The sequence below is a fragment of the Rhinolophus sinicus genome, linkage group LG04 (assembly GCF_036562045.2).
Source record: "Rhinolophus sinicus isolate RSC01 linkage group LG04, ASM3656204v1, whole genome shotgun sequence".
Lineage (NCBI taxonomy): Eukaryota > Metazoa > Chordata > Mammalia > Chiroptera > Rhinolophidae > Rhinolophus > Rhinolophus sinicus.
In genome coordinates, this window is record NC_133754.1 from 165060027 (window position 1) to 165087759 (window position 27733).

The window sequence follows — 27733 nt, forward strand, 5'->3', positions numbered from 1 at the left end:
ATGAGGACACACTGTAATGTTTTTATTTGACAGAAATTGCCATATACCAGAAACGATATGGAACACGCAACGTTGTCTTGATGGAGGATGATTTAGTGCACACTTTAAAACACACCTTCTCTCAACCGTAGCTCACACCCAACTGACTGCACTGAACAGGTTGAAACTTGTCACACACTGTTACTAAGGTTTGGCGCTCCGCTTTCCATATTGAAGAGCCCTTCCTTTCTGTTAGTTGGCACTCAGCAGCAGCATTCACCGTATTTTGTGATTACAACGGAAAGACTCTGTGTCACACACAGGAAAGGCTCCGTGTCACACATTGCTTCTGGTACGGAAATTTCTGTCAAATGAAAACATTACGGTGTGTCCTCCTACACCTTATTCATTGGATCTGAATCTGGCACCATGCGACTTCTGGCTCTTCCCCAAAGTCAAAATGACCATGACAGGTAAACGTTTTGAATCGATTCAGGACATCGAGGCAGCCACGACAGTGCAACTAAAGACACTCATGAAAGAATTCTAGAACTGTTTCAGAAAATGGTAAGAACAATGGGATAAGTGTGTTTGAAGTGAGGGACAGTATTGTGAGGGGGATTAATGGCAATGTATCGTTTACTGTAATACATTTTTTTAAATTTAAACATTCACTGTATTTTTTTATCACACCTTGTACATACCCCATCTTATTATAGGCCTTTGGAAATTTTGAACAATGAGAAGCTTTGCATTGCTTCTATTTATTATATAATATACTCTTACATAAAGGATTTGTTTGGAGAATTGTTAATGATGTTTATAATTCTCTTATTAAAATATCATAATGTTTAATTTTTTTAAATCCTAGGAAGCACTACAAAGGATCATTTCAACTCTGGCAAATAAAAATGATGAAATTCAGAACTTTATTGATACACTAAATCAAACACTAAAAGGAGTTCAGGTATGCATTTTTTTTTTTTAAGTTTGTATAACTATGTGACAATGAATGATTGTTGGGTCAAATCAGAAGTATAAATATACTCTATCAAGTCTAGACTATAAACTGCTGGAGAGCAGGGAGGCTGAATAAAAATGCTTTCTTTGCTGTTCCTGCATTTTCCAAGGAAAAATCAAGTAGTAAGGGAAAAAAGGAAAAAGAACTCTGGACTAGTAGTTAGTAGGAAACATTACAGGGCTCACGTTTGTCCTTTTCCATTTTGTTTGTCTTTTCTAATTCTAACTAAGAGCAAATTGTACCTTTTCACCTTTTTTGTGAGTGAAGGATTTTTAAATATTTCATTTAAAATTGTACCTTTTCGAAATTACAGGGAAGCTAAGCATTTCTTTTATGGTAAATAGTGTGGAAGAAAAATGTAGATAGTAAGAGGTCTGCTGGAGGATGGGTGGCTCAATTGGTTAGAGCGCATGCTCTCAACCACAGGGTTGCTGGTTTGACTCCTTGCGAGGGATGGTGGGCAATTCCTACAAGGGATGGTGGGCTGCGCCCCCTGCAACTAAGATTGAAAGGACAACAACTTGACTTGGAGCTGATGGGTGCTGGGAAAAACACACTGTTCCCCAATTAAGTCCTGGAAATACGCACTGTTCACCAATAAAGTCCTGTTCCCCTTCCCCAATAAAATCTTAAAATAAAATCTTAAAAAAAAGATCTGCTTGTAGAACTAGATGAAGGTAAAACAAAAATAAATGATAAGCTGCTTCATAAGGAGAGAGAGGAATACTTAAGGAAATGGTCCCAGGTTTGGGGAGATAATTCATACTGTAAACAATCAAATGCTGATGGTGGACGTTACCTTAAAATAGTCTGGTGATGCTTTTCCATGAATGTACCTTAATGAATTTAAGGGTCATTCCTTCGTAAAATAAGCATAGAAGATTTGTAGGACACTTGCAGACAGTTAATCCTTTCCTGTGGTTTTCGTTTTACCCTATGTAATTGCCTGGTTCCTGGCTTTATGGTCATTGTATTTCCTTCTGAATTTATTGTAATCAAAGTTAGTTGATTATGATCTTCACCACTTTAACTATCTTTCTTGAACTATTTTATTGGAAAATGTGGTGAATTTACAAACCCACTTTCTTTAAGTAAGCAAAGCTAGTGGTTCTAAAATTCTTGATCTGTGGTTAAGAGAATCATCACATTTGACATCTGGAAAAAGCAACCATAAGATAGAGCTAGCCCCAGATATTTTTCTTATTGACAAATTAATAGAACTCCACCTTGGAATCCAGAAAAAAAATAGAGGGGAGTTAAGTTACACTCGTCACAGAAGGTGCAGGCATAAGAAGTAGTGGGCAATGGACCATTAGAATGTTATTGAGGAGAAAAGAGTAGTCCAGGTCCTTTTGGATGAATAAACTGAGATCCAAGAATTTAAGTGGCTTGTCCAGGGTCACACTTACTGAGTAGTTAACGTGAGATTTGATTTAGGTCTTCTGCCTTCCATACTGCACGTTTCTTCTTCCACAGCTTGTTCTTACCACTATAAATAAACGAATAAAATGATTAACACTTGTGGTAAGATTCCAGTGAGATGATGTCTGATTTTTATAAACATTATAACTATAAATTGTATGTATTATTAGTTCTCTTAGCCAGTGCCAATTTGCTTCTCTTAACTGAATGATTCATGTAAGTCGAAAAATGCCTTATTAATTTCTTCTCTCATAATTGTTGCAAGTGTACATATGGCTTATATAGGGATTTCACAGATAAATTATTTCTTGGGGAAAGAGTAGCATCTTTCTTAATGAGGCACTGAGGAACTCTGGGAAGTCAACAGATTTGAAATGCTTTATTAATTCTGCCACTAGCAACTAGTTGTGTAGCTTTGGGCAAGTCACTTAATTTGCATTTTATTTTATAAAATTGAGGAGTTTAAAAATAAATAAAATTTAGAAGTTTGGCAACAAATTCTAGTCAATAGATGATTTCTGAAGTTCCTTCCAGTGTGTGATAAATCTTTTAGGATCCAGAAGGGAATTGCTTAGTCTTTAAGTTCTGCATATCTTATGTAAATGTAGTATTTTAGACAACCTGAAGATTTTAAAATTTACACAAAATCAGTCCCATCCCTGTGTGTCCAACTGTTCATCAAGAGTTACGGAATAAATTTTTTTTTATTTTATTAAAATGCTTCACTGATAATTCTGATGCACACCAAAGGTTGAGAACCACACTGACTTAGGGTCTGCCTTAGAGCCTGAAAGTCTGGACAAAATTGACAACCTTAAAACAACCTGTCCCATTGTCCTGTGGAAACAGTATTATAAAAGGGGAAGAGAGTATGGGCTAGTAGTCCATAAAAGGCTGCTTAACTCATAGTATAGCTGAAATGGTACTTTCAGCATTAACAGCCAGCTTTTTGGATTTATGTGTTTTTAAAGCCTTATGTTAAATATCAAAATTTTCTTATTTTTGTGGTGGTAGGCTGAGGTATTATTTATGAGTCTAGTCTCTCCTTTGATAAAGTATGTCTTATTTTTAAATTTTTAATAGCTCTTCAGTAAAATCATTTTGTTTTGTTTATTAAATAGGAAAATTCTTCTAACATACTTGCAGAATTAGATGAAGAATTTGATAGTTTATACTCTATATTGGATGAGGTGAAAGAAAGTATGATTAACAGTATCAAACAGGAGCAAGCTCGTAAATCACAAGAGTTACAGGTGAGATCATACAACTATTCAAATACGAATAATTTTAATTTAATGCTTAATTTATTGAAAGCAAAAATTAGTGAATTTCTGTGTAACTGTACTTTTATCTTGTAGAAGAATGATTCTTAACTTTTTTTGGTCATAGATATCTTGTTTTAAATGTAATAAAAAAACATAATGTAAGATTTACCCTGTTAACTATTTTAAAATGTATAATTCAATTGTATTAATGATATTTACATTGTGTAACAGATCTCTAGAACTTTTCCATCTTGCAAAGACTGAAACACTGTACCCATTGAACAACTGACCATTTGCCCCTCCCCCACTGCCTGGCAACCACCATTATATTTTCTGTTTTCATGATTTTGACTACTCTAGATATCGCATATAAGTGGAACCATAAGTTTGTCCCTTTTATGACTGGCTTATTCCACTCAGCATAATGTTCTCAAGGTTCATCCATCTTTACCATGTTCCACGATTTCACTCTTTTTCTGGGTGAATGATAATTACATTGTGTGTGTGTGTATCTCACATTTTCTTTATTCATCCCTCTGTCTATGGACAGTTGGGTTGCTTCCATCTCTTGCCTATCGTGAATTATGCTGCACTGAACATGGGTGTGCAAACAATCTCTTTTTGAGATCCTGTTTTCAGTTCTTTTGGATACATATCCAGAAGTGGGATTCTTGATTCATATGGTAATTCTATTTTTAGTTTTTAAAAGAACTTCCATACTGTTTTCCATAGTTCCTGTACCATATTACATTCCCACCAGCAGTGCACAAGGGTTTCAGTTTTTCCACATCCTTGCCATCACTTGCTACTTTCTATTTTTATTGTTATTTTAGTTGATATATAATTAACATATAACATTTCTATTAGTTTCAGGTGTATACCATAATCATTTTTTTATTAGTTTCAGGTGTACAAAACAATGTAGTAGTTAGATATTTATCATTTATACCCCTCACAAAGTGATAACCCCCCTCCCCCAATCTACTACCCCTCTGATATCGCATACAGCCATTACATTTCCGCTGTCTCTATTCATTATGCTGTACTCCACTTCTTGTGAATATATATACACACATATATGTATATACACACGTATATATGTACATACACGTATATATATACACACATATATACGTATATATGTATACACACATATGTATACATATATATGTATATATATACAATTATAGTTGGCATTCATTATTATTCAGCTTCAGCTTCAGGTGTACAGTGCAGTGATCAGGCATCTACATCATCCCTGAGGTGATCTCCCTAATGAGACAAGTGTCCATCGGGTACCCTACAAAATTTTTACAACCTTATTGATTATATTCACCAAACTGACTTTCGTATCCCCATGGCTATCTTGTGGTTATGGATTGTGCTTTCTAATCCCCTCACCTTCCCCCTCATCCCCACCCCCACCCCCATCTAGCAACCCTCAGTTTTTCCTCTATATCTCTGAGACTATTTCTGATTAGATCGTTCGTTCTTTTCTTCAGATTGCACATATAAGTGAGATCGGATGGTATTTGTCTTTCTTTGTCTGATTTATTTCACTTAGCATAATGTTCTCTAGGTCCATCCATATTGTTGCAAATGGTAATATTTCCTTCTTTATGGCTGCGTAATACTCCATTGTATAAATGTACCACAGTTTCTTAATCCAGTTGTCTACTGATGGGCATTTCCATTGTTTCCATGTCTTGGCTATTGTGTATGGTGCTGCAATAAACATAGGGGTGCATACATTTTTTCGAATTAGAGTTTTGGATTTCTCCGGATAGATACCTAGGAGTGGAATTGCTGGATCATAAGGTAGTTCCATTTCCAGTTTTTTGAGATACCTCCATACTGTTTTCCATAGTGGCTGCGTCAATCTGCAATCCCACCAACAGTACACAAGGGTTCCCTTTTCTCCACATCCTCGCCAGCACCTGTGGTTTGTTGATTAATTGATGATAGCCATTTTGACTGGGGTGAGGTGGTATCTCACTGTGGTTTTGTTTGCATTTCTCTAATGATTAGTGAGGTTGAGCATTTTTTAATGTCTGTTTGCCATCTGTATGTCCTATTTAGAAAAATGTCTCTTCGTGTCCTCTGCCCATTTTTTAATTGGGTTGTTTGGTTTTTTTGGAGTTGAGTTAAGTGAGTTTTTTATAAATTTGGGATATTAACCCCTTATCCGATGTATCATTGACAAATATCTTCTCCCATTCAATAGGATCCCTTTTTGTTTTATTGATGGTTTCCTTTGCTGTGAAAAAACTTTTTAGTTTGATGTAATCCCATATGTGGTTTTTTTTTCTCTTCCCTTGCCTGAGGGGATATGTCAGTAAAAATATTACTCCGGGTAATGTCGTAAACTTTCTTCCTATATTTTCTTCTAGGAGTTTTATGGTTTCAGATCTTACATTTAAGTCTTTGATCCATTTTGAATTTTTTCTTGTATATGGTACACCATAATCATTTGATATTTATAAATTACTTAATGATCACCACAATAAGTCTAACTGCTATCCATCGCTACACATAGTTACAAATTTGTTTCCTTGTGATGAGAACTTTTAAGATCTACTCGCATAGCAACTTTAAAATATACAATACACTATTAACTATAGTCACCATGCTGTACATTACATCCCCAGGACTTATTTTATAACTGGACGTTTGTATCTTTTGACCACCTTCACCCATTTTGCATGTACTTACTATTTTTTTTATAGTGGTCATCCTAATGGGTGTGAGATGATATCTTGTACTTTTGATTTGCATTTCTCTAATGATTAGTGATGTTGAGCATCTTTTCATATAGTTGTCCATTTGCATATCTTACTTTGAGAAATGTTTATTTAGGTCTTTTGCCCATTTTTCAATCAGCTTACTTGTTTTTTGTTGTTGTTTTTGATGAGTAGGAGTTCATTATATATTCTGGATATTAACCCCTTGTCAGATACATGCTTTGCATTTATTTTCTCCCATTCTGTAGCTTACCTTTTCACTGTGTTGATTGTTTGCTTTGATGTGGACAAGTTTTTAAGTTTGGTGTAGTCTCATTTGTCCACTTTGCTTTTGTTGTCTGGGCTTTTGGTGTCATAGCCAAGAAATCATTGCCAAATCCAGTGTCATGAAGCTTTACCTAATGGTAATTCAGCCATAAAGCTTTCTTGAGATAGTTTACAAACCAAGTATTAAAAAGAATCACAACTTTGAAACTGATGCCATTTTGTCCTTTAGCTGGAGATAATAGAGCATTTCTGTTCTTCCTTTGGGTTCACAAACTCAATAGCATGTTGTTTTCATTACGAGTTTTTAATAGTTATTCTGAATAACTGATAAGTTAGTGTTCTTTGAGTTGTATTCTTTTGCACCCTCTCCCTTCTTTTGCTTTCCCTCTTGATTTCAAAGCAAATTCATAGCCTTTGCCCTTAGAATATTATTTTCTCTTGACCTTTGACCTCAGATTGGACTCTTTCACTTTAATAGTTCCTTGAGATATATTCTTTAATATTAATATATTTTACTTCAATACTATATTGATGTAGTCTGCTCTAGTGATCCTGTATAGACCATTTATACCTACCATTTTGTTCTCAGTGATTTTTATTAAACTTTCTATAAATGGGATATTTCAAATGGTGGTTTAATTCATCTTTGGAACTTATTAAGAGGTTTATTCATAGGAGGAGCAGTATTTTTATGAAATTGTGGTTAGGTTCTTAGAATAACCCATGGAAACCTATTTTAACCCCAAACAAGGTTAAACTATTCTAGTTTTCCAAAGTAAAATAGAACATAGTAGAAACCAATAAAATGAGCCATAGTTTATCTTTAGTGTTGATCGTAAGAGAAAATTAAGTAGATTTGAATATGGAATAAATATTAATAAATAGATATTAATAAATATTCTGAAGGAGAATCTTGGATACATTTTAAAGCATAGAAATGGGTCTGTTTCTTCATTTAAAGGTATCACTAACAATATTTTTACATGAGTAGGCTTAGTTTTATATCCACAAATGATAAAGTAAGAGAGAGAGAGAACTGAATAAGAAAGATTGTGTTCAGTGAAATTAATACATCACTATAACAGAGCACATCAATATACCAGTTACCATAATTTGTTCCTCTTTATTCTTTTTGAAATCTAGGCACCAACATTGTAATTCCAGTATTGAAAACTATAAATTAGCATTTATAGGAGTATGTATTATTTGAGTATTTTGATAAATGGTGCACTAAGATTGTGCTTAGCTGAATGTATCTGTCATTTGATTCATAAATTTTGCTTAAATAGTTAAATATCATCAAGAAATTTAGTCTTCATTATAGACAATGTTGTCTGCAGATGGATTATTTTTATACTTTAAATTATTGATGGTTTTTGACTACCCTGATTGGGAAAAATCTTTAGTAAATTTGACCCCAGTTTTTTTACAATTGCTTTATTTTCTTTTGTGTTTTTAAATGATTTGTTTTTCTGTATGCACTTAAGCTATTTTGGACATATCATGGGAAGATGTTAAGTACAATGTATTAAGATAATTAAAATTTGTTAAAAATATGACTAGTGATTACCTTGCTTCAATAGTTCTCAAAAATATTTTTGTTCAATTATTGCTATTAAAATTGTAAGTTCATTATAACAACATATATTTAAGATTCTGATGGCAGTAGGAAATTTTAATGATTTTTTTTTCTTTTTTCTAGAGTCAGCTTAGTCAATGTAATAATGCCCTGGAGAACTCTGAAGAACTGCTAGAATTTGCAACACGATCATTAGATATAAAGGAAGCTGAAGAATTTTCAAAGGTACCAAAAAAAAACCACCAAAAAGCCCTTAAACTAATCCACTTAAAAAAACAAAGTTTTGTTTAAAAAAAAATGGTATTTTCCCTTTTAATTTTGGATTCATTCATTCCAAAAAAATCTAAAGTCTAAAAGAAATGTAAAATCTAGTTTTGTATTCCTTTCTATAAGCAGGTAGGGAAAACATCATCATTTGGTGCATATGAGCACTGTAACTTATTGAAATTTGTTATTAAGCGTTCCACTGTTTAGCTTAAGAAATTGAATGTTTTGTTAAAATATGAAAATATAGGTCCCTTATTTAGGGGGTATACGTGGTGTGAAAAGATAAACAGTAGAGCAAGAAGACTGCTAATGTTTTACCCTAGATTCTATTGTTTAAGAGATTCTGAATTCCAGTTTCTAGTTCTTATTTTAAGTGCAGTTTTTAAATGATTGCCAATTTATCAAATCTATTATATTGAATGTAGAATAAGGATGTGAAATACGTTTTTAAATGATATGAAAAGAGTGGGAAATTAAGCTGTATAACAAAATGTATACTATGTATTAATCTTATCAAGATAAAATATTTGAGTTTGAGATTTCTTTTCTTCATTCTTTGTGCACTATGTAATGAGCTGCATTAGTGTTAGAAAGGTGGCTTTATCATTCATGTGTGTCCATGTATTCATCTTACGTTTTTTCTGAACTTGAAGATGGAAGAACATCCTTGAGAAGGTAACATTTGCTGGCTTATTTCCCTACATTTTGAAAATGAACTTTGAAAATTGATTCCTTTTAACAAAATTAATCAAAACAAAAGTTATTATTTTGCTATAAACCATTGAACTAATTAATTCTCGAATTTGGAGGTGGTTTGTGAGGAAGTTCATCTTTGCACTTGGTAGCACTTATTATATAAAGGAATTATGAAAGGTACTTTAAAAGTATAGATACGTCACCTGTTTAGAGGGCATTTATGTGATAACATCAAATATCAGGACATAGCCAAAAAACATGCAGAAAGCAAAAGATGTCTGAGTCATCAAAAATCAGTGTCATAGAGTTCATGGACAACAGTTAATATCCTCTGTTCATGAGAGTTTCTCAGAATCTGTTAACTATTAATATGTACATGATACTACTAAATTTTTCGTGTGTTTTTTTTAAATCTTTCTGTTTCCTAGTTGTCAACAGAGTTCCTTTCTAGTGGACTAGGGCAGATGTAAATGACAGGCATAATCATAGAAGCAAGAATCAATAGCTGAGATCCTGAGAGTGAGGAAGAAAACAGGAAAACTATAAAATGTGTGCTCAAGGACTCAAAAATAACTTGAATCCAGTTGCATTTAAATAGGGACTGACGCTCAGAAAAACTGTGATAAAAGTTTGTTTCTCCCAAGTTTCTCTTTTTATAGACATTCAGAGTCCTTTCCCCTTCCTTTCAAAGGTTACTGTTCTCTCTCTCTCTCACCTTTGTTCTTTCCAGCTTTGTTTCTAGCTTTGATAATTAAAACTTGTTCCCTTTGTAAATTGGAAAGGTTCTGATAAAATAAGTCACATTGTGGTTTAAATATATTTTTTTAATGTGCCACTTTTCTTCATATTTTATTTTGGTTTTGTCTTCCAGTATTTACAACACTGCTTGATAGTAAACCATTTGGAGATGTAGTGAAATGAATTATTTGTCAGTGTTTCCGAGCCAGAAATCTGAGTTTTTTGTTCAAGAAAAATGCTTAAGTGAGAGTTGCTTTGTACTTATTTTCTGAGTATATCCGAATAGCATCCAGATAATGGTTTGCTTTCAAGTCAAAAACTAAGTTCATTTTCCTGATTTGCTGCATGGACTACAGGCTTGCCTCAAACACCTAATTGCTGACAGATAGAGAAAGATGACTTTGAAGATTAATTATTGGACTAGCAATATATTGTTAGATACTTGGAAAAAGAAATTCTTTTAATGTATGCTCTTTACAAATATCCCATATTAAAGTGATTAAATCAGATTAATATGAAGAGTTCACGGGGTCTAAAAAATATCATAGACTAAAACCCAGACCGTGAGTCTTTTTAGACTTCATTATCTTCAAAAAGAGAATTTTAAATAATATTTAAATGATCACATTGCGGTACCTCAGCATGTGAGTTGAATGTGAAGCTATACCATTTACCAGCATTAGACAGTCTGAAAGTGAGCAAGTGAAAGCACAAAAGGAAAAGGATTTTAGAACATACTTTCACTAATTTGTTTAGACTGCTAGAAGTTTGTTTGATAGTAAATATGTGCAGGAAGATCATCAGCAAATGAAATCGGGATCATTAGCTTTGTTTTTGGATGGACAAGTAGCCAAAACCCCACCAAACTTGGGTTCTCCGCTAATACGTAGCTGGCCTGCAGAACACTGCTTGGATTTCTTTGCTAAAATTAATATCCCTATCGTTCCACCCCCCACCCGGAATTTAGAACTTGAATTCTACCTATGAAAAGAGAATCTGTGGGACAATTTGCAAGTCAATATCACTAACCAGCCATTTCATCACAATCTTGCCACACATAATCCACTATTCAGGTTAGAAGGGATGAAATGGTTACCTGCCCAGGTATCTACAATGGAATAAAATATACAGAGTAAGGTGAAAGGAAAACAATGTCTTCTACATTTGATCACAGAGGAAAAGGGAGAATGGGTTTTGTGTATTTCTCACTGACAATCATTAAAATATTGTTCAGTGAGTGTCAGCCTCTGATCACGAGGAGGAGAAAACAGGGAGTACTGTATCCAAAATTTATTTCCAGTTGTTTACTATGACTTTGTGAAGAAGACATTTAAATGATCATGTTTTTGAAAAATAGTTATTTTTATTAACAGATTTATATAGAAAATACAAAATTTGTTATGTATGTAATCAACCGGTATGCAGTGTTTTCTTTGGAAGTTGGTATTTTTGCCTGAAGGAAAATAGTGTTTTGAAACTATCTCTCCACTCTCTCTGACTGAGTCCCCTTTATTTCCCAAGTTATTCCCTTAATATATTTTTGAGGTGAGGACAAAAGTCTCAATTATGTATTGTAAAAAGTATTGAAAAAGTATTAAATATTTGCCCCTTAGTCATTTTCAGGTTGTCTCAAGGAACCATTACAAAATTATCTGTTTCAAATTTACTAGGAAAATTTGAAGTATAAAACAATGTGGTCATGTAGACAAGACTTGAAAAGTTTCCCGTGTGGCATTCAGAGTTTTACTTAGACCTCTTTTGATCTTTACTGCAAATAAAAGTAAAGATAAATTCTCTCAGGCAAATACCAATTTCGATGTCTAGCTTTTGCTAGATTCATTGTTTTGACAGTGTTAGTCTATTTTTCTCAGCAGTTACGCATATATTCTTATTGTTGCTATTTATCAGTGCTCTCTGATTTTAACTAACTCTTCCTTTGCTGCCTGTTTCTCTATTTCAGTAAGCAGTTCAGAGAATTATATTGTTAAAATGTTTAATTCGTTTTAGATAATTTAAGTCATTATCTACAAATAAGATGGCTTAGGATGGACTTTTAGGGTTCAAAGTTATCTTAGTGCTCATCATTTTACAGGTGACATAACTGGGCCCTAAAAGAGTTAAGTGACTTGCTAGTTAATGTGATGGGCCGACACTCAGATCTCGTAAACCTTGGTCAGTGCTCCTTATTTTTACTGGTGAGTTTCAAAATTTCTGTCTGTTGGGAAGAAATTTGGAAATCCCAATATTTTTCTGTTTGGGTAAATGATTCATTGAGTACAATAAGCAGGATCTAAAACTCCTTTATTTTATTATTTTCTTTTTAACTGTTCAGAAATCCTGTAGTATTTAGAAATACTAAATAGTGTTTAGAAAATACTGTTCAATTTAGCTGCTCCGTAAATAGAATTGTTTTAAGTATTTTGCTTCTAACATTTTTCTATAAAAGGAGAAAAATGAGAATATTAAGAAGAAATATATAAACAATAAGATCTTAACCTTCAAAGGGCTTGATAAATTCATGGAAGAAAATAGTTTCTGTATCCACTCATTGCAGATTAAAAACAAGAGCGATTGGGAAAAGATCTGGTTTAACTTCTTTATATTAAATTGGTAATTATGGAGAACCATTTGTGATTACTCCTACATTGTACTCATATTACATTTCTGTTTAAGGAAGTTTGGTCTTAGGTGACAGATTTCCTAAACTGATACAGTAAAGGATCAGAATTGTAAGATTTATTTTTAAAACAATTAACAGATGGACGAAGGGAATGAGAGAGAGAAAGGAGACATCTTTGATATGAATAGAGAGAAATGAAGTGTTGGCAAACAGTATTTCACTAGAAAATTGAAATAGAGATAGTGATCGAAATTTATAGAAAATAGTGATATTGAGCAAAGTAATATGACTAATACTTCTTGAAGGCTTTCTAGTAATATATAGTACCATAACCTAAAAATCTAAACATTCACCGAGGCCTTTTCATAAGTCACTAAGTGGAATTATGTAGATGCACATAAATGTATTGGAGGCAGAATACTCGTAAATGCTGGGGTCAGTTGGTACTTACTAAGCAGAGATGTTTAATTGACAAAATGCATCACTCTTGAAATTGAAACTTAGAGGAATCAGGCAGCATAGTACTGTGTACTTTTTGGGAGGCTTTCTGCTTTGGGAGAAGTCCCAGAAAAAAATTAATCTATTTTCCAATATAAGACATTTCTTGAAATTGGGCCCTTTTAAAGAATTATCTTCAGAACTGGAAACTTCCTACTCTTTGTCATTGCACAGAGTAACTTCTTCAACCCCTCCTGCATTTACACAGTATATGTACTATAAGATTTGAACCTAAATGAAAGAGGAACTATGGAGTCTTCTGTTTTACCAACTAGATATATTTATGTATAAATACATGGGACAACAGTTTTTCCTAGGTTATCTGGCTTTTCATCTTTTCCTTTTCTGGTTTGTCATAAACAACCTAGTACATAAAATGATAACATGAAAGCTTTACATGCATGTGTATGTGTGCACACTTGCACACACTGAAAGACATGGCACCTTACTAAATTAAGTAACACTAGACACAGAATTGAATCATTACGGTCAGTTTAAAAAATAGGAATGGTCTTCATATTGTTGGGTTATTTGAGAATGACTGGTAAGTAACATTTCTCTAACCAAATTCTAAACCAATTGGGAAATAAGATAAAACAAATAAGCTGTTAAGAGGCCGAATACTGATAAAACGGCATTGGAGAATTTGGCTTATATCAGTGGACCAGCTTCCTAATATTGAATCCTAGAATTAGACTTACCCGCCCAGGTATGGTTAGTACGGGGCTGCCTCAGGTATCTGTGTGGGGGAGCCTGTTTCAGAGATATTGACTGCATCAAGGGGAAGAACAGAATATATTTTCTCTGTGGGAAAGCAAGCTGCCAGAAAATGGGAAGGGTGCCGAGCTACTGATTTTTACTTTCTCCTTTCAAACTCATAATCAGATTAAGTTATCACCTTTGCAGGAGAAATGAGGCTATAGAGAGAGGTTTAGGGAGTAATGCTAGTGGCAGTTTCTCCATATGTAAAGAAACATCAAGTGCAGGGAAGAGTCTCCTCTTTCCCTCTCTTGACTCTTGTATTAAAATCTTTGGTTTGTAATTCTAGCTATGATAATAATTTTAAAAATATGTCAATGTAATTGACTTAACATTTTTTTGTCCCTAGTACCAAAGTAGTGTTGTGATTTAAGGAACATGTCATAGATGCCACAGAGTTGGGTTGTCTGCTGTAGAGTGTGGAGCTTGAAAAGGATCTTTAGAAACATTAAGGACCAATATCCCTTAATAAAAAAAATGGAATGATTAGTATACAAGGTCATGGAATACAGTGCTAGAACTGCTGATCTAAATTGCAGTTCTGTTCTTTTGTATAGAAAGACCAGACCAGAATATTTTACTCAGACCAGAATATTTTAGGATGGGTATAAAAATTAACTAATTTCAAGTAAGAATAATATTAGAACTGAATAAGCAAGACAAACAGAAGCATTGCTATAGACATTTATATATTCAGTTACATCTAATAATTAGTAAGTGATACTATGTGCCAAGCTTTATGCTAGACTCTGAGGATAGAGTGTTGAGCAAAACAGCCATGGTCTACATAGGATGTATCATTGTTATGCTGGCCAGTGTGGGGGAAAAAATCTTTTTTTGGATATAGTATATTGTATGTAAATGTAAAGGGGACAACAGGTTTTACGTGTATTTTTCATTATTTTTCTGTGATTGTACGGCACTAATAGCTGTATCCCCCTCTTAAACTTGTGCTAGCGTTCTCAAAAAAAAAAAAAAAATCTTATGTAGAGTGGGTTTAAGTTGGCAGTTACTATGAAGTCATCTGAGGGAAAGACCCCATTGCTAGAAGTATTTCTCTGGTTTCTTCTTGTCTGAATTTTTGCCATTACAGCTTCACTCTGTGGGGGGAAAGGATTGTAGAACTGCAGCCTAGTTTTATATGTTAGCAGGCAAGCTCTCAGAATACACAGTCCTTGCCCAGTGAAGGCATATAGAGAAAGCTTGGAACAATCATTATGAAGTGGTGAAAGAGATGTCTGAAGAAAAATTGGAGAGCAGATTTGAAATGTGTAAGAAAACCATCAGAATGCATAGAAAAGTGTGCCCCGTGAAGGAGATTGATTGTTCTAGTTGAAGAGTGTCAGACTGAATGAAAGTGGAGGTGTGTTATGATAATCTTAAGGTAAGAAAAAACATTTCTAGTCACCTGGAATTAGTTTGAAGTGTTAAATTCCCCTCCTTTTAAGGTGATTTATGTGGGTCTGGATTTTCTACTATTGTTCTAACATCACATTATCCAAACTGATGCAAACTGTACAGATGTCCTGTAATTTGTGTTTTGGTGAATATTGAACTAACCTATTCCAGGGTTTATATCCTAACTTTTCTTGCATGTCACTGCCATTGAAACTTGCATGAAAAGCACTAACTGCCTTCTTTCTCTTCTCCCTGATTTGCTCCAAGGCTGCCAGACAGATCAAGGATAGGTATGGAATAAAACCTACATTTTTATTTAAGTATTGATACTGACATCAGAAATGAAATTCAACAACAGTTTCTTATTGGAATCTTGATGGTGAAAATAAAAATACCTAATGGCAAGTACAAAAAAAGAAAATGTGTTTTGCATATTTTCTGGCATAAACAATGAATCAGCAAGATTTTTTTAAAAACACAGTGTGTACAATTATACACTTCCAAAAGAATTTCATTTCTGGTATAATATAGTTAGTTTTAGTACAGTTCTTAATTAGCTATGCTAATGTATGGGGAACCATTTTAAATAATTAAAAAATATGTATTCCTGGAATGCATTTTTTGTTATTCTTAAATTTTATAAGCATGTCTTACTTTCTGAGAAGTCACAGCATTTTTAAGTAGTCCTCAGGAGCTAAAGCTGTCTTCACTGCTCTCCTGTTTTAACACCTTTGTATTCTCATTCCATCCTGTTCCTGGTGCCATCTCTTTCTATTTCTAATGCCACCATTCTCTAGTTTATGGGAAGAGAATAGTAACGAAAATGATGAAAGACTTTAGCTTAAAAGGTGTTTCTCATTGATGGAGCCAGGATTAAGAAAGGGTGGTACTTGCTGTAATGAATGCACCAAAGGGCTAACGGAGTTGCTGGCAGTTTGGGATTGGGTGACCATGGGAGGCATGTCTTGGATCTGCCTCGCTAGTCGCTGAGCATTGACTCCACTTCGATTTCTTCATTTGAGGATTATGAGAGTCTCTGAAAGGCACAGCTCTTCAAATCTCCACTCTGAATCCTAAGTACATTATTCTTCATCAGATAATTTACAAAATTACTCGTTATAGACTGCGTGAAAATAAGTGTGTCTGTTGTTAATCTTGACTGAAGACTTCAATTCTATGTTTTTCTTGTGGCCATTTATTTGACTAGAGGCAAGATTCACGTGGCAGTCATAGCATTCTTAACACAAATATTTATTTTTAAATTTTTTGTATTTTTTATACCAGATATTGGTTAGAGACATGGATCATTCTTATAAATCATGAATGTATTAATAGAAAGGAGATTATGAGAACTCGAAGGTGAAAAGTAGTGGCTGTCTGAGGATTGGGTGCTAGGTAGGCCAGTTTTTTGGATAAGGTAGTTTTGCGTTGTATCTGCTGGAATGCGCTATGAGTGATCCATGTCCTCCCCTGGCTAGATTATTATCCTATTTAGCCACCTACTCCACTCAGTCCTGCTCTGGTCCCTGATTTTTTGGATTAGAAGTCATTTCCTAATCAGGCTTTGAGCTGTCCAAAGACTGAGAGACCCTGCAAAATCCTCTCTTGTTCTTCCCCTGGGGATCTCTATGGTTCTGTGCTTCCCAGAATGCTGTCCTCACCCTGACCTCTTTCTCTTTTCTCAGACTTGTTTGTCAGAATTTAATTTTATGGTCAGTGTTCATGGCTGAATGTATTCTTCAGAAGCTTGACTTCTTTTCCTCTTCTTCTAAGCCAACCTCTTGGCTTGATTTCATCACTATCCATGTGATCTCAGGAGTCAGGATTCCTTTTTTCTGTCAGGGCAAACTCCATTTAGTTTTCGTTTGTTTTTCAAAGCCTATACTCTTTTTTTTTTTTTTTTAAGGCTTCCCACAGAATTTTTACTTCCTGCCTAAGGAACATTTCTGGGTCTTGGCTTAATTTTTTAAACTTGGTTTTTAGTTTCATAATGTTCAGTTTCTCCAATACAGTTTTTAGGGATTCTCCCAGGAAGCAGTTTTCTAGGATTCCATCATTGCCATTTATAATATAAAAATAGTTTAAACATATAGTCATAATAAAATAATTATTATCACTAAGGGAGGAAAGGATTAATCACTCCCTTATATTAAGGCAGAAGTGGCATTTTCAGGAAGAATGTATTACACACCTGAGCAAGGAACCAAATATATAAAAATGAAAATATCTGTGAGAACTGAGTATATATGATTTGCTGTGATAGAAGTTATTCAGGAGGAATAGTGGGAGTGACAGGAAACACTAATGTAGTACTTACGTAGTAATGTTGGAAGATGATTTGTTGAAGTATATTGTACGAGTCACTGGTTCTTGAAGAAAAGGGGTCATGAAAAGAGGAGTCAAGTTAATTAGGCAAGTAGTTTGAGGAAATTAAAAGTATTCATCCATATGTTTTGCAGTTATTTTCTCTTTGCAAAAATAAAATGAGGAGAAGGGATCCTTGTATTCAGCTTGTACTATTAGAAATAAATTGAGAAAGTCAGAGTGAATTAAAACATTCCCTAACCCCTTGGATCCTGTAATGTAGAGAGTTATCTGTGGATTTTAGATTGTTAGTTTGGGCTTTGAGGTACAATTGTCTAAATATATTCAATTTAAAAATAAAAAACTTAAGTCATTTGAAAGATTATAACATTGTTAAACATCTAACTTAATTTATGGAGACTGAAATTTTCATTGACTAGAAAGTAAAGGTCATCATTCTTGTTTTTTAGGCTTTGATAGACCTTTCTAATCCATTTTGGGGGAACATTCTTTTTCTTTGAGGCCATAGTGATTAAATCAAGATTTGCAGATGAAGTTTCAGATTTAAATTCCCTAAAATACCTTCAGATATTTTTTTCTAAACAGTTCTCAGCTAACATTGAAATAACCTGGTTTAACAGCAACCAAGTAGGTTCAAACCCATTCATTGGTTCTATGGGCATTTACTAAGTACCCATCTGAATATAGCTCTTCTGGAAGTCTTCGAGTCAAAAGATACTTGGGGCTGTAGAAAACAATGTATGTAAGACTTTGCTTCTAACTTCTTATTGGTATAATCTGAAATTTTATTACTGAGTACCAGCAGCTTAAAGTAATAATGTGAAACATTCAGCGTTATGTCTGCCCTGCATTAAGTGTGAGTTCCCTTACCCATAAATGGTATTTCAGTATAGTACGTTCTTTTTGAGAAATAGATCAGTTAACTCATTGTTTCTACTAAATAAAGTGATTACTTCCCTAGTTTTAAAATGACATTAAAATAACTGAATACAGAAACAGACATTTTTCATCCTCAAATAACTGAATAGAGCAACAAGTTTGATATTTCTCCTACCATTGATCTCTAGAGTAAATCTGGCAGATTTGAATGACTAGGCCTGGTATTTTCTTTGTTCCTCCAGCTCCATTTACTTCCTCTCCCAAATTATGTACAGAAATACAACATTCATGAATATTACTTTTGTATCATTCTTTGACCAAAGATAATAATGGGAATTGCTTTGTGATACTTGTGGAAATTTAATATGCAAAATTGAAATTTGAGATAAAATTTCTCAGGTTATATTAATAACATGAGAACTTCTTTTAGTTCCCAGTTATAATTGACAGAACAGTTTCCCCCTAGTTTGAGTAAAATGAAGTCTGGTATGACTTCTTTCTTTTTTTGTTGTTTTTTATACCGCATTCATGTAATAAATATTTATTGAGCTCCTCTTAATTCCATGGTATATGGTTTCACAGGGCTGTTTCTCCTTGCATTCTTTCACGTAGCTGATGTGGATACATCAGAGTGACACCTACTAGCATGGTATTTAAAATCGTGATTCCACTTCTCTCCTTTCTCTTCCATGGCCTATCTTTGACAGCTGCCGAGCTATACAGTATTTAGTGAGTGCACCTCTGCTCTTCTCTGAGGATCCATGGAGTAGTTGTGATTGCTAGGAAGGACGGAATCAGGGTGTATGTACAGTTCATTCTGTGGTATATAGAAAGGAGTGAGGCTGGCATCAGGAAGTCAGGGAGCTTGAGTTTACAGAGGTTCAGATGACTATTGCGTCTGCTAAAGATGATTTATACCGGATATTTATCTCTTGTGATATTTGTATTTATATGCAGTTTTATAAAACCGGGTGGAGGAAAGTTCCTTAAAGTTATCTTAAATGTCTTTAAAAACATTTTACAGTTTTTATTTAATTTTCAAAGACTCTAACAGCAAATTTCTGTTTAGTTTTGTTACCTTTGTTATAGTTTCTGAAATCACTAGAGTGAAATCATTTCTATCTTTTCATTTTATACATTAAATATATGATATTTCCATTCTTTTATTTTTAAAAGTATGTTTGTGTTTACCATAGAGTAACAATGGCTTCAGCCTTTCGCCTTTCTTTGAAACCAAAGGTCAGTGACAACATGACTCATTTAATGGTGGATTTTTCTCAGGAAAGACAGATGCTGCAAACTTTGAAGTTTTTGCCAGGTAAGTAAGTATGTACATTACATGTAAAATTATGTATAAAAACTTTTTTTCTGCAAAATTTTTCTGTGATGAACATTGGAAAATAAATATTAAATAAGGATAGTGTGATTTTTTTCTTCATTCAATTAAGGGATGATTCTTCATTCAATTAAGGAAAAATTTGCTAGTCTTTATTTTTAGAGAGTTATTTTACTGGTGGTTATTGTTAGTTTGACAGAAGCAGTAAACCATGATGTATCACTGGGTCTTGGGACCAGGCTTTTTGGATTTGAATCCTAGCTGTCACTTACTTGCTGTGTAACTTTGAAAGAGTTATTTAACTTTGCCTCATTTTCTTCATCTTTAAAAACGTGATGTTTTTCCTTCTAGGGTTTTTATGGGGATTAGATGAATTGAACCGTCTAAAGCACTTGAGATTGTACCCAACATATAGTTAACACTCAGTGAATGTTAGCTGCTGTCATTACCATTATTGTTGAAGTTGTTCCTGGCTCAGATGGAATTTTATTTCCAGTAATAATGTTAACATTGATTTAGTAGAGGATTAGTATGAGGCTATCCCAGAAGTCAAGACCATTTGAAATTGAGTCCACATGTGTGAAAGAGCCAGTTAAAGACCTTTTGGTTAGTAGTAGTCTATTTTTAGCTAGCATCAAGTAATGTTGTTAAGTTGATACATAGCTAAAACAATTTGGACATGGTGATTTGGGGGATGGGGAAGTCTCTTGAAAGTGAAACGTTTTACTTAAATAGGTGCTTTGTTGAAACTGGCTTCTGTTTCTTTAGAGGTTAGCTGTTTCTGAAAAGAGAATTTTGATCATATGAAACCATTCTTCTCTGAATCTTTAGCCAGAGATTTAAAATAGGATTGGAAAGATGAGGTTAGTAGTCATGAAACTAATTGAACTAGTAAGGGTAGCACAAGGGAAGTATTAACTTGAGTGGTATGGATCAGAAGTGTTAGAAGAGTTTATAGAAGGAAAAGATGAGAGGATGAACTGTAGTTGTAGAGGAAGAAAGTGTGCTTGTCACTGAATATCTACCTGTAAAGGGGTCTTTAAGAATTACTCACCATTATATTGTCATTCCCACTACTTCTAAATTCAGGAGAGTCAGGAGTGGTAGATTGTTAATACACTATTATTTTGATTTTTTAAAAAGCTGCCTAAAAAGCAATCTTCTCACCATTCCTCTTTCTCTTGAGTTTTCAGTGATGTCTTAACAGACCAAGGCCATGCCTGCTGTACAGTCAAGCAGATTGCATTGCACAGTTAGGATTTCCTCTTTTGGCAAACTGTTAAGACTGAAGGAATGAGGTATAATAAAAATTTTTTTTTTTAATAAAATAAAAAACAAAAAGCAAGAAATCCTTTTGTGGAGGACTTTTATCCTGAAGGAAAAGTATAGTAGGTTGTTAAAATTTATGAAAGATGAATTCATATTACTAATTTTACATATTCTGCTATAGCATAAAAATTTCCTGTAAGGTACAATCAAATTAAATAAAAAATGAATACGTTTATCCCATAGTAATTCATTCCATAAACACCACAAACATTAGCTCTACACTGCATTATGTATAATAACATGAGTTGTGGACTTACCTGAGTCTGAAAAATGGATGTGATGATGATGGATGATAACAATTGCAAAGCCATTTTCTCCTACTTTAAGCCATTTTTTTATATAGTGAAACTTAGAGTTTATAGTCTTCTCTTCTGAGCTTGTGCAACTAAAATGAGAAATATGCTTGTGATAGGGTTGATGCCACCTGCCCTTTTACATTCACATGCAAAGAAAACCTTAGTAAAATTCTCGAACCAATTTCCGCACTATTGCTAGTTAACTGTTGCTTTATGGAAATTGCTGTGAATTGCTTTTCAGTCTCATTTACAAAGAGAGTTCTGAATTTGCTAAGTGATATTTTTATATGGCAGTTTTACCACCTTTCATCTGAAATTTTATCCCTCACTTAATGGACTTTTCAGTATATAGTCTTGGGTGAACTTCCCACATATTAGGTCCAAGTCAACCTTAATTTGACATACCACTCTTAAATTATCTAAAATTTCTTTTTCTCTCCCAAGAATCACCACTTCCTTGGATTTCTTAAAATTTTTACCTCAGTTACCACTTTTAGTAGTTTGCTTTCTTTTGGGGGCCGTTATTCACAAAAAGGAAGACTCTACTTGCTTGTACATTCTTACTGGAATGGTAGCTGAATTGAAATGTGTATATAGTGGGGAGTTAGCCAGATGTACTTACAAATTGAGTGATTCTTGCTTTATACCAGCCTCTTACAACTTTCAGTACAGGTTTGTGACTTGGCAAAATTATAAAATCTCTGCATGCCAAATAGGCCTTTACATATCCTCATGTGTAAGCAGCGCAGAGTATATTAAATTCATGAATGCTTGTGGTCTGTTCTCGTGGCAATGAATAAATAGTCTGTATTGCTTATGTTCCAGTAATAGAGAGTAACATCTGTTACGTATTATTGGGACAAAGGTCCTACAAGGCAAATGAAGGAAATTAATCATAATGACAAATGATAAAGTACTTCTGTGGTTGTCTGTTGTCTTACTAATAAGGTATATCAGATTCCAAGTATTTATTGTACGTATACACATTAGACTTGAATTTTGAAGACTAGTTAATGGAGATCAATTGTCCCATCTGTCTTCTTCCTTCCCTTTCTTACTAGTTAGGCTTGAAGATTTAAAGTTCCTTTCATCTTGGTCTTGATTATGTTATCCAAGATAATTTGGTTTCCTTTGTTGTTAGGTGTCACATTGCTTTGCATTTTAACTTTTGTACATAATTCCTTTGTTGTTGTTATAGTTTTTGTAATGAGTGCTTCGTTTTTTACAAGCAAGTTTAGGTTTATAGAAGATGGAACAGATACAGAGTGACCAGACACAGACTTGCCTCTTCCCCACATACAGTTTCCCCTGTTAGCATCTTGCATTAGTGTGGTACATTTATTATAATTGCTATAACCAATATTGATACCTTAGTATTAACTGAAGTCCACAGTTTACATTAGGGTTTACTCTTAATTTAACACAGGGTTTACTCTTGTGTTGTAGAATTTTAATGGGGTTTTGACGAGTGCATAATGTCAGTTATCCATCATAACACTGTGATACAGAATAGTTTCACTGCCCTAATATTCCCCTGTACTCTGCCTGTTCATTCCTTGTATCCTGCAGATTTGCTATAATCATTTTTTAGTTCCAGGAACTTTTTTGTTGATTCTTTGGGATTTTAGACACTCATGTCATCAACGAATAGACAATTTTATTTTTCCTTCCTAGTCTGTATACCCTCTACTTCCTTTCTTGTCTTACTGCATTTAGCTAGAACTTCCAGAAGTAGTGAGAGGGGACACCTTTGCCTTAGGAAAAAATACCTAGTTTCTCAACATTAAGTATGATGTTAACTCTAGTTTTTTTTGTAGATGTTCTTTATCAAGGAAAGCCTCCCTCTATTCCTGGTTTGCTGAGAGTTTTTGTGATAAGTGGTTGTTGTATTTTGTCATATTTTTTCTCTATCGAGCATATGATTTTTCTTCTGATGTGATAGATTGCATTAATTGATTTAAAATTTTAAACCAGCTTTGCTTGCATACTTGGAGTAAACCTTTTGAAACTTTTTTATTTTTAAGCAACAAAATGTTTAAACACAGTACCTGCACAGTTTCACACATCTCAGACACATCTGTGTCACTGGAGGACCAGGTTCTCCAATTAATCTGTGGTTACATAAATGGAACATCTGTTCATGTTGAGGAGCTACAGAAAAATCTCTTTTACAGAAAAGGAGTTGTGATTAATGTTCATACATGTTAATTGTGGCTCATTTACTCCAATTTACTTTAATGAATCATAGAATTCTTTGGAGAAACATTTTAAAATCCTTAAGTATTTTGGGGGGCTGGGGAGTTCATTTTTGTTTACTGTTGAGAAATTATAATTTTTTATGAAAAAGATTTTGAAAATATCTTGAATTATTTTAATCATTGGATTCAGAACAAGTTACTCTATTTTGTTAATAGTGATTTAATTTACAATTCTACAGCAGTTTGAAATAGATTAAAAGTACATTTTGAGAAGTAACGAGTCATTCTTGATTCTTTATTCTTAACATGTTTGAGTTGCTTTTTGCCAGCTAGGATTTTAATGTATTTTGAATAAGTCTATGAAAAAAAACTTTGAAACATGAATTTCTAAATAGAGCTTTGAAAACTAGTTATTTATAGGGTATCCCTCTTCTTAGTTGCTTGCTTTAATTGGACAGTTCAAAAGCAACATGAAAAAGCATAGTTTCAATCAGAAACATAAATATTGGATTTGTACTATAATAAATGAGAAATGAACCTTTTTTTTTTTTTTTTTCCCTTCAGTCCCCAAAGCTCCAGAGATAGATCCAATAGAGTGTTTGGTGGCTGACAACGCTGTAACAGTAGCTTGGAGAATGCCAGAAGAAGATAATAAGATTGACCATTTTATACTGGAATATAGGAAAACTAATTTTGATGGACTTCCACGTGTAAAGGATGAGCGATGCTGGGAGATAATTGATAATATTAAGGGTACTGAATATACATTATCAGGTAAAATGACTGCATATCATGAATCTCATTCTCAGAAAATAAATATAATTGTGAAAAATATTTTGAGTTACTTTAAAAGATAAAGTTAAGTTTCTTTAGCCAAGTAAATTTTTTTATATTCATTATAGAAGTGAATTTCTCTTAAAATATCAAGAAAACCTTCATTTAAATTACTTCTGGATATTTGCAACCTGGTAAAATAATGTATGTAAAACAAACATGAAAGGATGTTCTGGAAACTGTGTTTCAGAATAACATTTAATTGTTAACCTTGGTTTTCTAACAGTAAAGAAGCTGTCAATTTTCTAGATGTACACACCACTCCACAGTTCAGTGATACTATAAACACTGCTGCCTTTACCCTGTTAAGATTACCGTCATGGTAATACTTAAAGTAGAGCTGTGACTTGGTATTAGAAATTTGTTTGTCGGCCTTTTGAAAGCCTTTAAAAGAATACCTCTCTATATAGGGGACTTTGGATATTTGAAATGGTCGAATGTTGCCTGACTTGTTCAGCGCTTGTTATGCATAGTCAGTAACATTAGTAACTTGACCATTATTGAGCACTTACCATTTGTCAGGAGCTGGGCTGAAGTGTATTATTGCATAATACTTCTCATTTAATCAGTACAGTACATCTCATTTAATATTTACAATTCTGAGGTTGATGTTTTTCCTACTTTACAGTAACAAAAATGCGGCTCTGTCATGTTAGTAATTTTTGAACTATTTTAATCTAGACATGACTAATTTCAGAGTTTTGCTATTAATCCCTATGTTTCAATCTAGTTGTGGAGGGCGCAGCTCAGCTCCAAGTCCAGTCACTGTTTTCAATCTTTAGTTGCATGGGGCGCAGCCCACCATCCCATGCGGGAATTGAACTGGCAACCTTGTTGTTGAGAGCTCGCACTCTAACCAACTGAGCCATTCGGCTGTCCCCACTTTTTCTTTAAATTCATTTTTTACACAAAATGACAGTTTCATAAATATAAAAATTCTTTAGGGCATCTACTTTCCAGAAATTGAATATGTTGTTTTATATTATAGCATCTCTCCTTGAATGAAACATGGCTATTAATGAGACTTGAAAGCACCTTTTTATCACTCGGTTTAAAAAAAAAAGCAAAAACTCATTAATAAACTGTTTAATTATTTCTTTTAAAGAAAATAATAGATAAATCATGATTTTTCTTATTTCAGGCATTATCAGCATTTTAAATAAATTTGTATTCTTCCTGAGTAAAGAGATAGTTCCAAGGAGGGAAAAATGTCTGTTTGAAGGTTCATAGTCACACTTTTGGAATAGATTCGTTTACTTTTCAGATCTGAAAACCATTTTCATTTTTTCAGGCTTAAAGTTTGATTCAAAGTATATGAATTTCAGAGTGCGAGCTTGTAACAAGGCTGTGGCTGGAGAGTATTCTGACCCAGTAACCCTAGAGACCAAAGGTAAGATTAATAGCTATTTACACAGCATAAAACAAAATTTAACATCTGAAGTTATTCGAGACTTGTGACAGGAAGCATTTCATGTATGGATGCATTCCTTCCACATACACGCATACACATACCACCACCACCATCACCACCACCCCTGGCCCCACCCCCACCCCCGGAATTCCCAACAGTAGGAATTTTAAGATGGGAAAATTAGGACTACGGTAGTGGTTTTTACTAGTTTTTCCTGTATCATGGTATTCAGATAGGTAAAATAGACTGAGATGATGATGTTATCTTCTCCAATGGGTGCTTAGTTTACAAATTTCAGCCTAGGATAAATATATAAACGTCAGTAAGATTTGCCCAGAGTTTTCCCAGGGAATGATTATGGCTCAATAATGGGGAAATACCTTTTCAGTTAAGTTCAGATCCTGTTTTCTTAAATCTTACTGTAGAAATTAACATTTACATAGTTTATTAATGTTTACAAAGCACTCTCACAGTTCTTCATTGATCATTAAAACCTATCCTGAGAGATCAATAGAATAGATATTATTGATGTCCATTTTGCAGATGAAGAAAGTGAAGTTCAAATATGTTAAATGACTTGCCTGCAATCCCTAGCACTAGCTTGGAAGGGTGTGAATAAGAATCTGTTTTCAAGTTCTGTATCAGCCCCTATTGCAGGCATGGAACCTAGGTGCTTCTAGTCTGAGAGCAATTTGGATTTAGTTAAAATTCCCTAGAGTTTTATTTTAACTCTCATATTTTAACACAGAGTATTTTTCAGATATTCACCAATTTGAAGGTCGTAATGCTAGAGATTTTCCCAGTTGTGAGATGGTAATTGACTGGGTTTACTTCCAGAATCAAATTCTACGCACTGTTCTAGGTACTTGGGCCGTAGAGTGTTCCACTGACCTCTAATTCATACAGCATTTGAATAATAAGTTTGCATGTCAGGAGTATGATATGATTTGGAGGATGATATAAAAATAGAATGAAACAAAATACAAGGCTCATAATTTTTGACAAGACAAACTCAGAAGAATATGTTTGCATCACAAAGATAAATAAAAAACATAACGAAGTAATTTATTTGGATTAGCAAATGTTTTTGTTTGAGAACTATAGATAACTTAGCCAAGAAATTCAGTTACTTTGAATTACTTGTTATCAAACTGAAATATTGCTGTGGTTTCTTGAGAGATTATTACCATGTCAAAGTAGTCATTTATAGGCAGATAATCCTTTCTGCATAACTTGAATTTTGTCGGGTAAAATTGCATTATTATTCTCCCTCATCTATATCGTATTTTTTAATTTATTCCTTCTCATTTACCCTTTATATTTAGTGACCAAACTTGGATCTAAATGGGGTGAATTGTACATTTCTATGCAAATTCAGGAGAATCAGGAAAATTAATAACTGGCTTACAGTTTCCTTGGAGCTGGGCTGGCTGCTCCTGTTAGCAGTATCTGGATCTTACTAGTCAGATTCTTGGTTTTGGGGTTTGTAGGGAAAGATTAAATTGATTATAGTTTTATCAAGCATATCTCACTGTGGGGTAACCAACCCTGCTGGATAGACTGAAACTCAACCCTGAGGCCCACTGAACTTCAGAGAGATCCAGAATAAAATTTGTCTCTTAAATAGCTATGGCTTGCAGATTTTCTAAGATTGTACCATAGCACAGGAGGGGCTACTAATGAGAGCAAGAGCTCGAGAGGAAGAGTCCAGATTTGTTTTTAAAATGTCATCTTGGACAGTTGTTTACTAATTTTTATTGGCTTGTTGTAGCCCTTTTTGACCAACCAGTAGAAGTAAGTGTATGAGCAAAAAACTGGAAGGCAAGAGGGAGAGGTGTAGATTAAATAGCTGACACCTACAAAAATTTCATATCC

The 27733-nt window shown here is 33.9% G+C and overlaps 1 protein-coding gene across 4 annotated transcripts in view; it reads left to right on the plus strand.

The window, feature by feature from the left end:
* FSD1L (fibronectin type III and SPRY domain containing 1 like) overlaps positions 1-27733 on the plus strand; it is a 60912-nt gene that overhangs the window by 14965 nt on the left and 18214 nt on the right. For all 4 annotated transcript variants that reach the window (XM_019734208.2, XM_019734209.2, XM_019734210.2 and 1 more), the window contains exons 2-8: positions 851-946; positions 3544-3675; positions 8398-8499; positions 15518-15540; positions 19651-19772; positions 24178-24387; positions 25739-25837. In XM_019734208.2, the coding sequence (XP_019589767.2) occupies positions 851-946; positions 3544-3675; positions 8398-8499; positions 15518-15540; positions 19651-19772; positions 24178-24387; positions 25739-25837 (784 nt within the window). The remainder of the gene's footprint in view (positions 1-850; positions 947-3543; positions 3676-8397; positions 8500-15517; positions 15541-19650; positions 19773-24177; positions 24388-25738; positions 25838-27733) is intronic.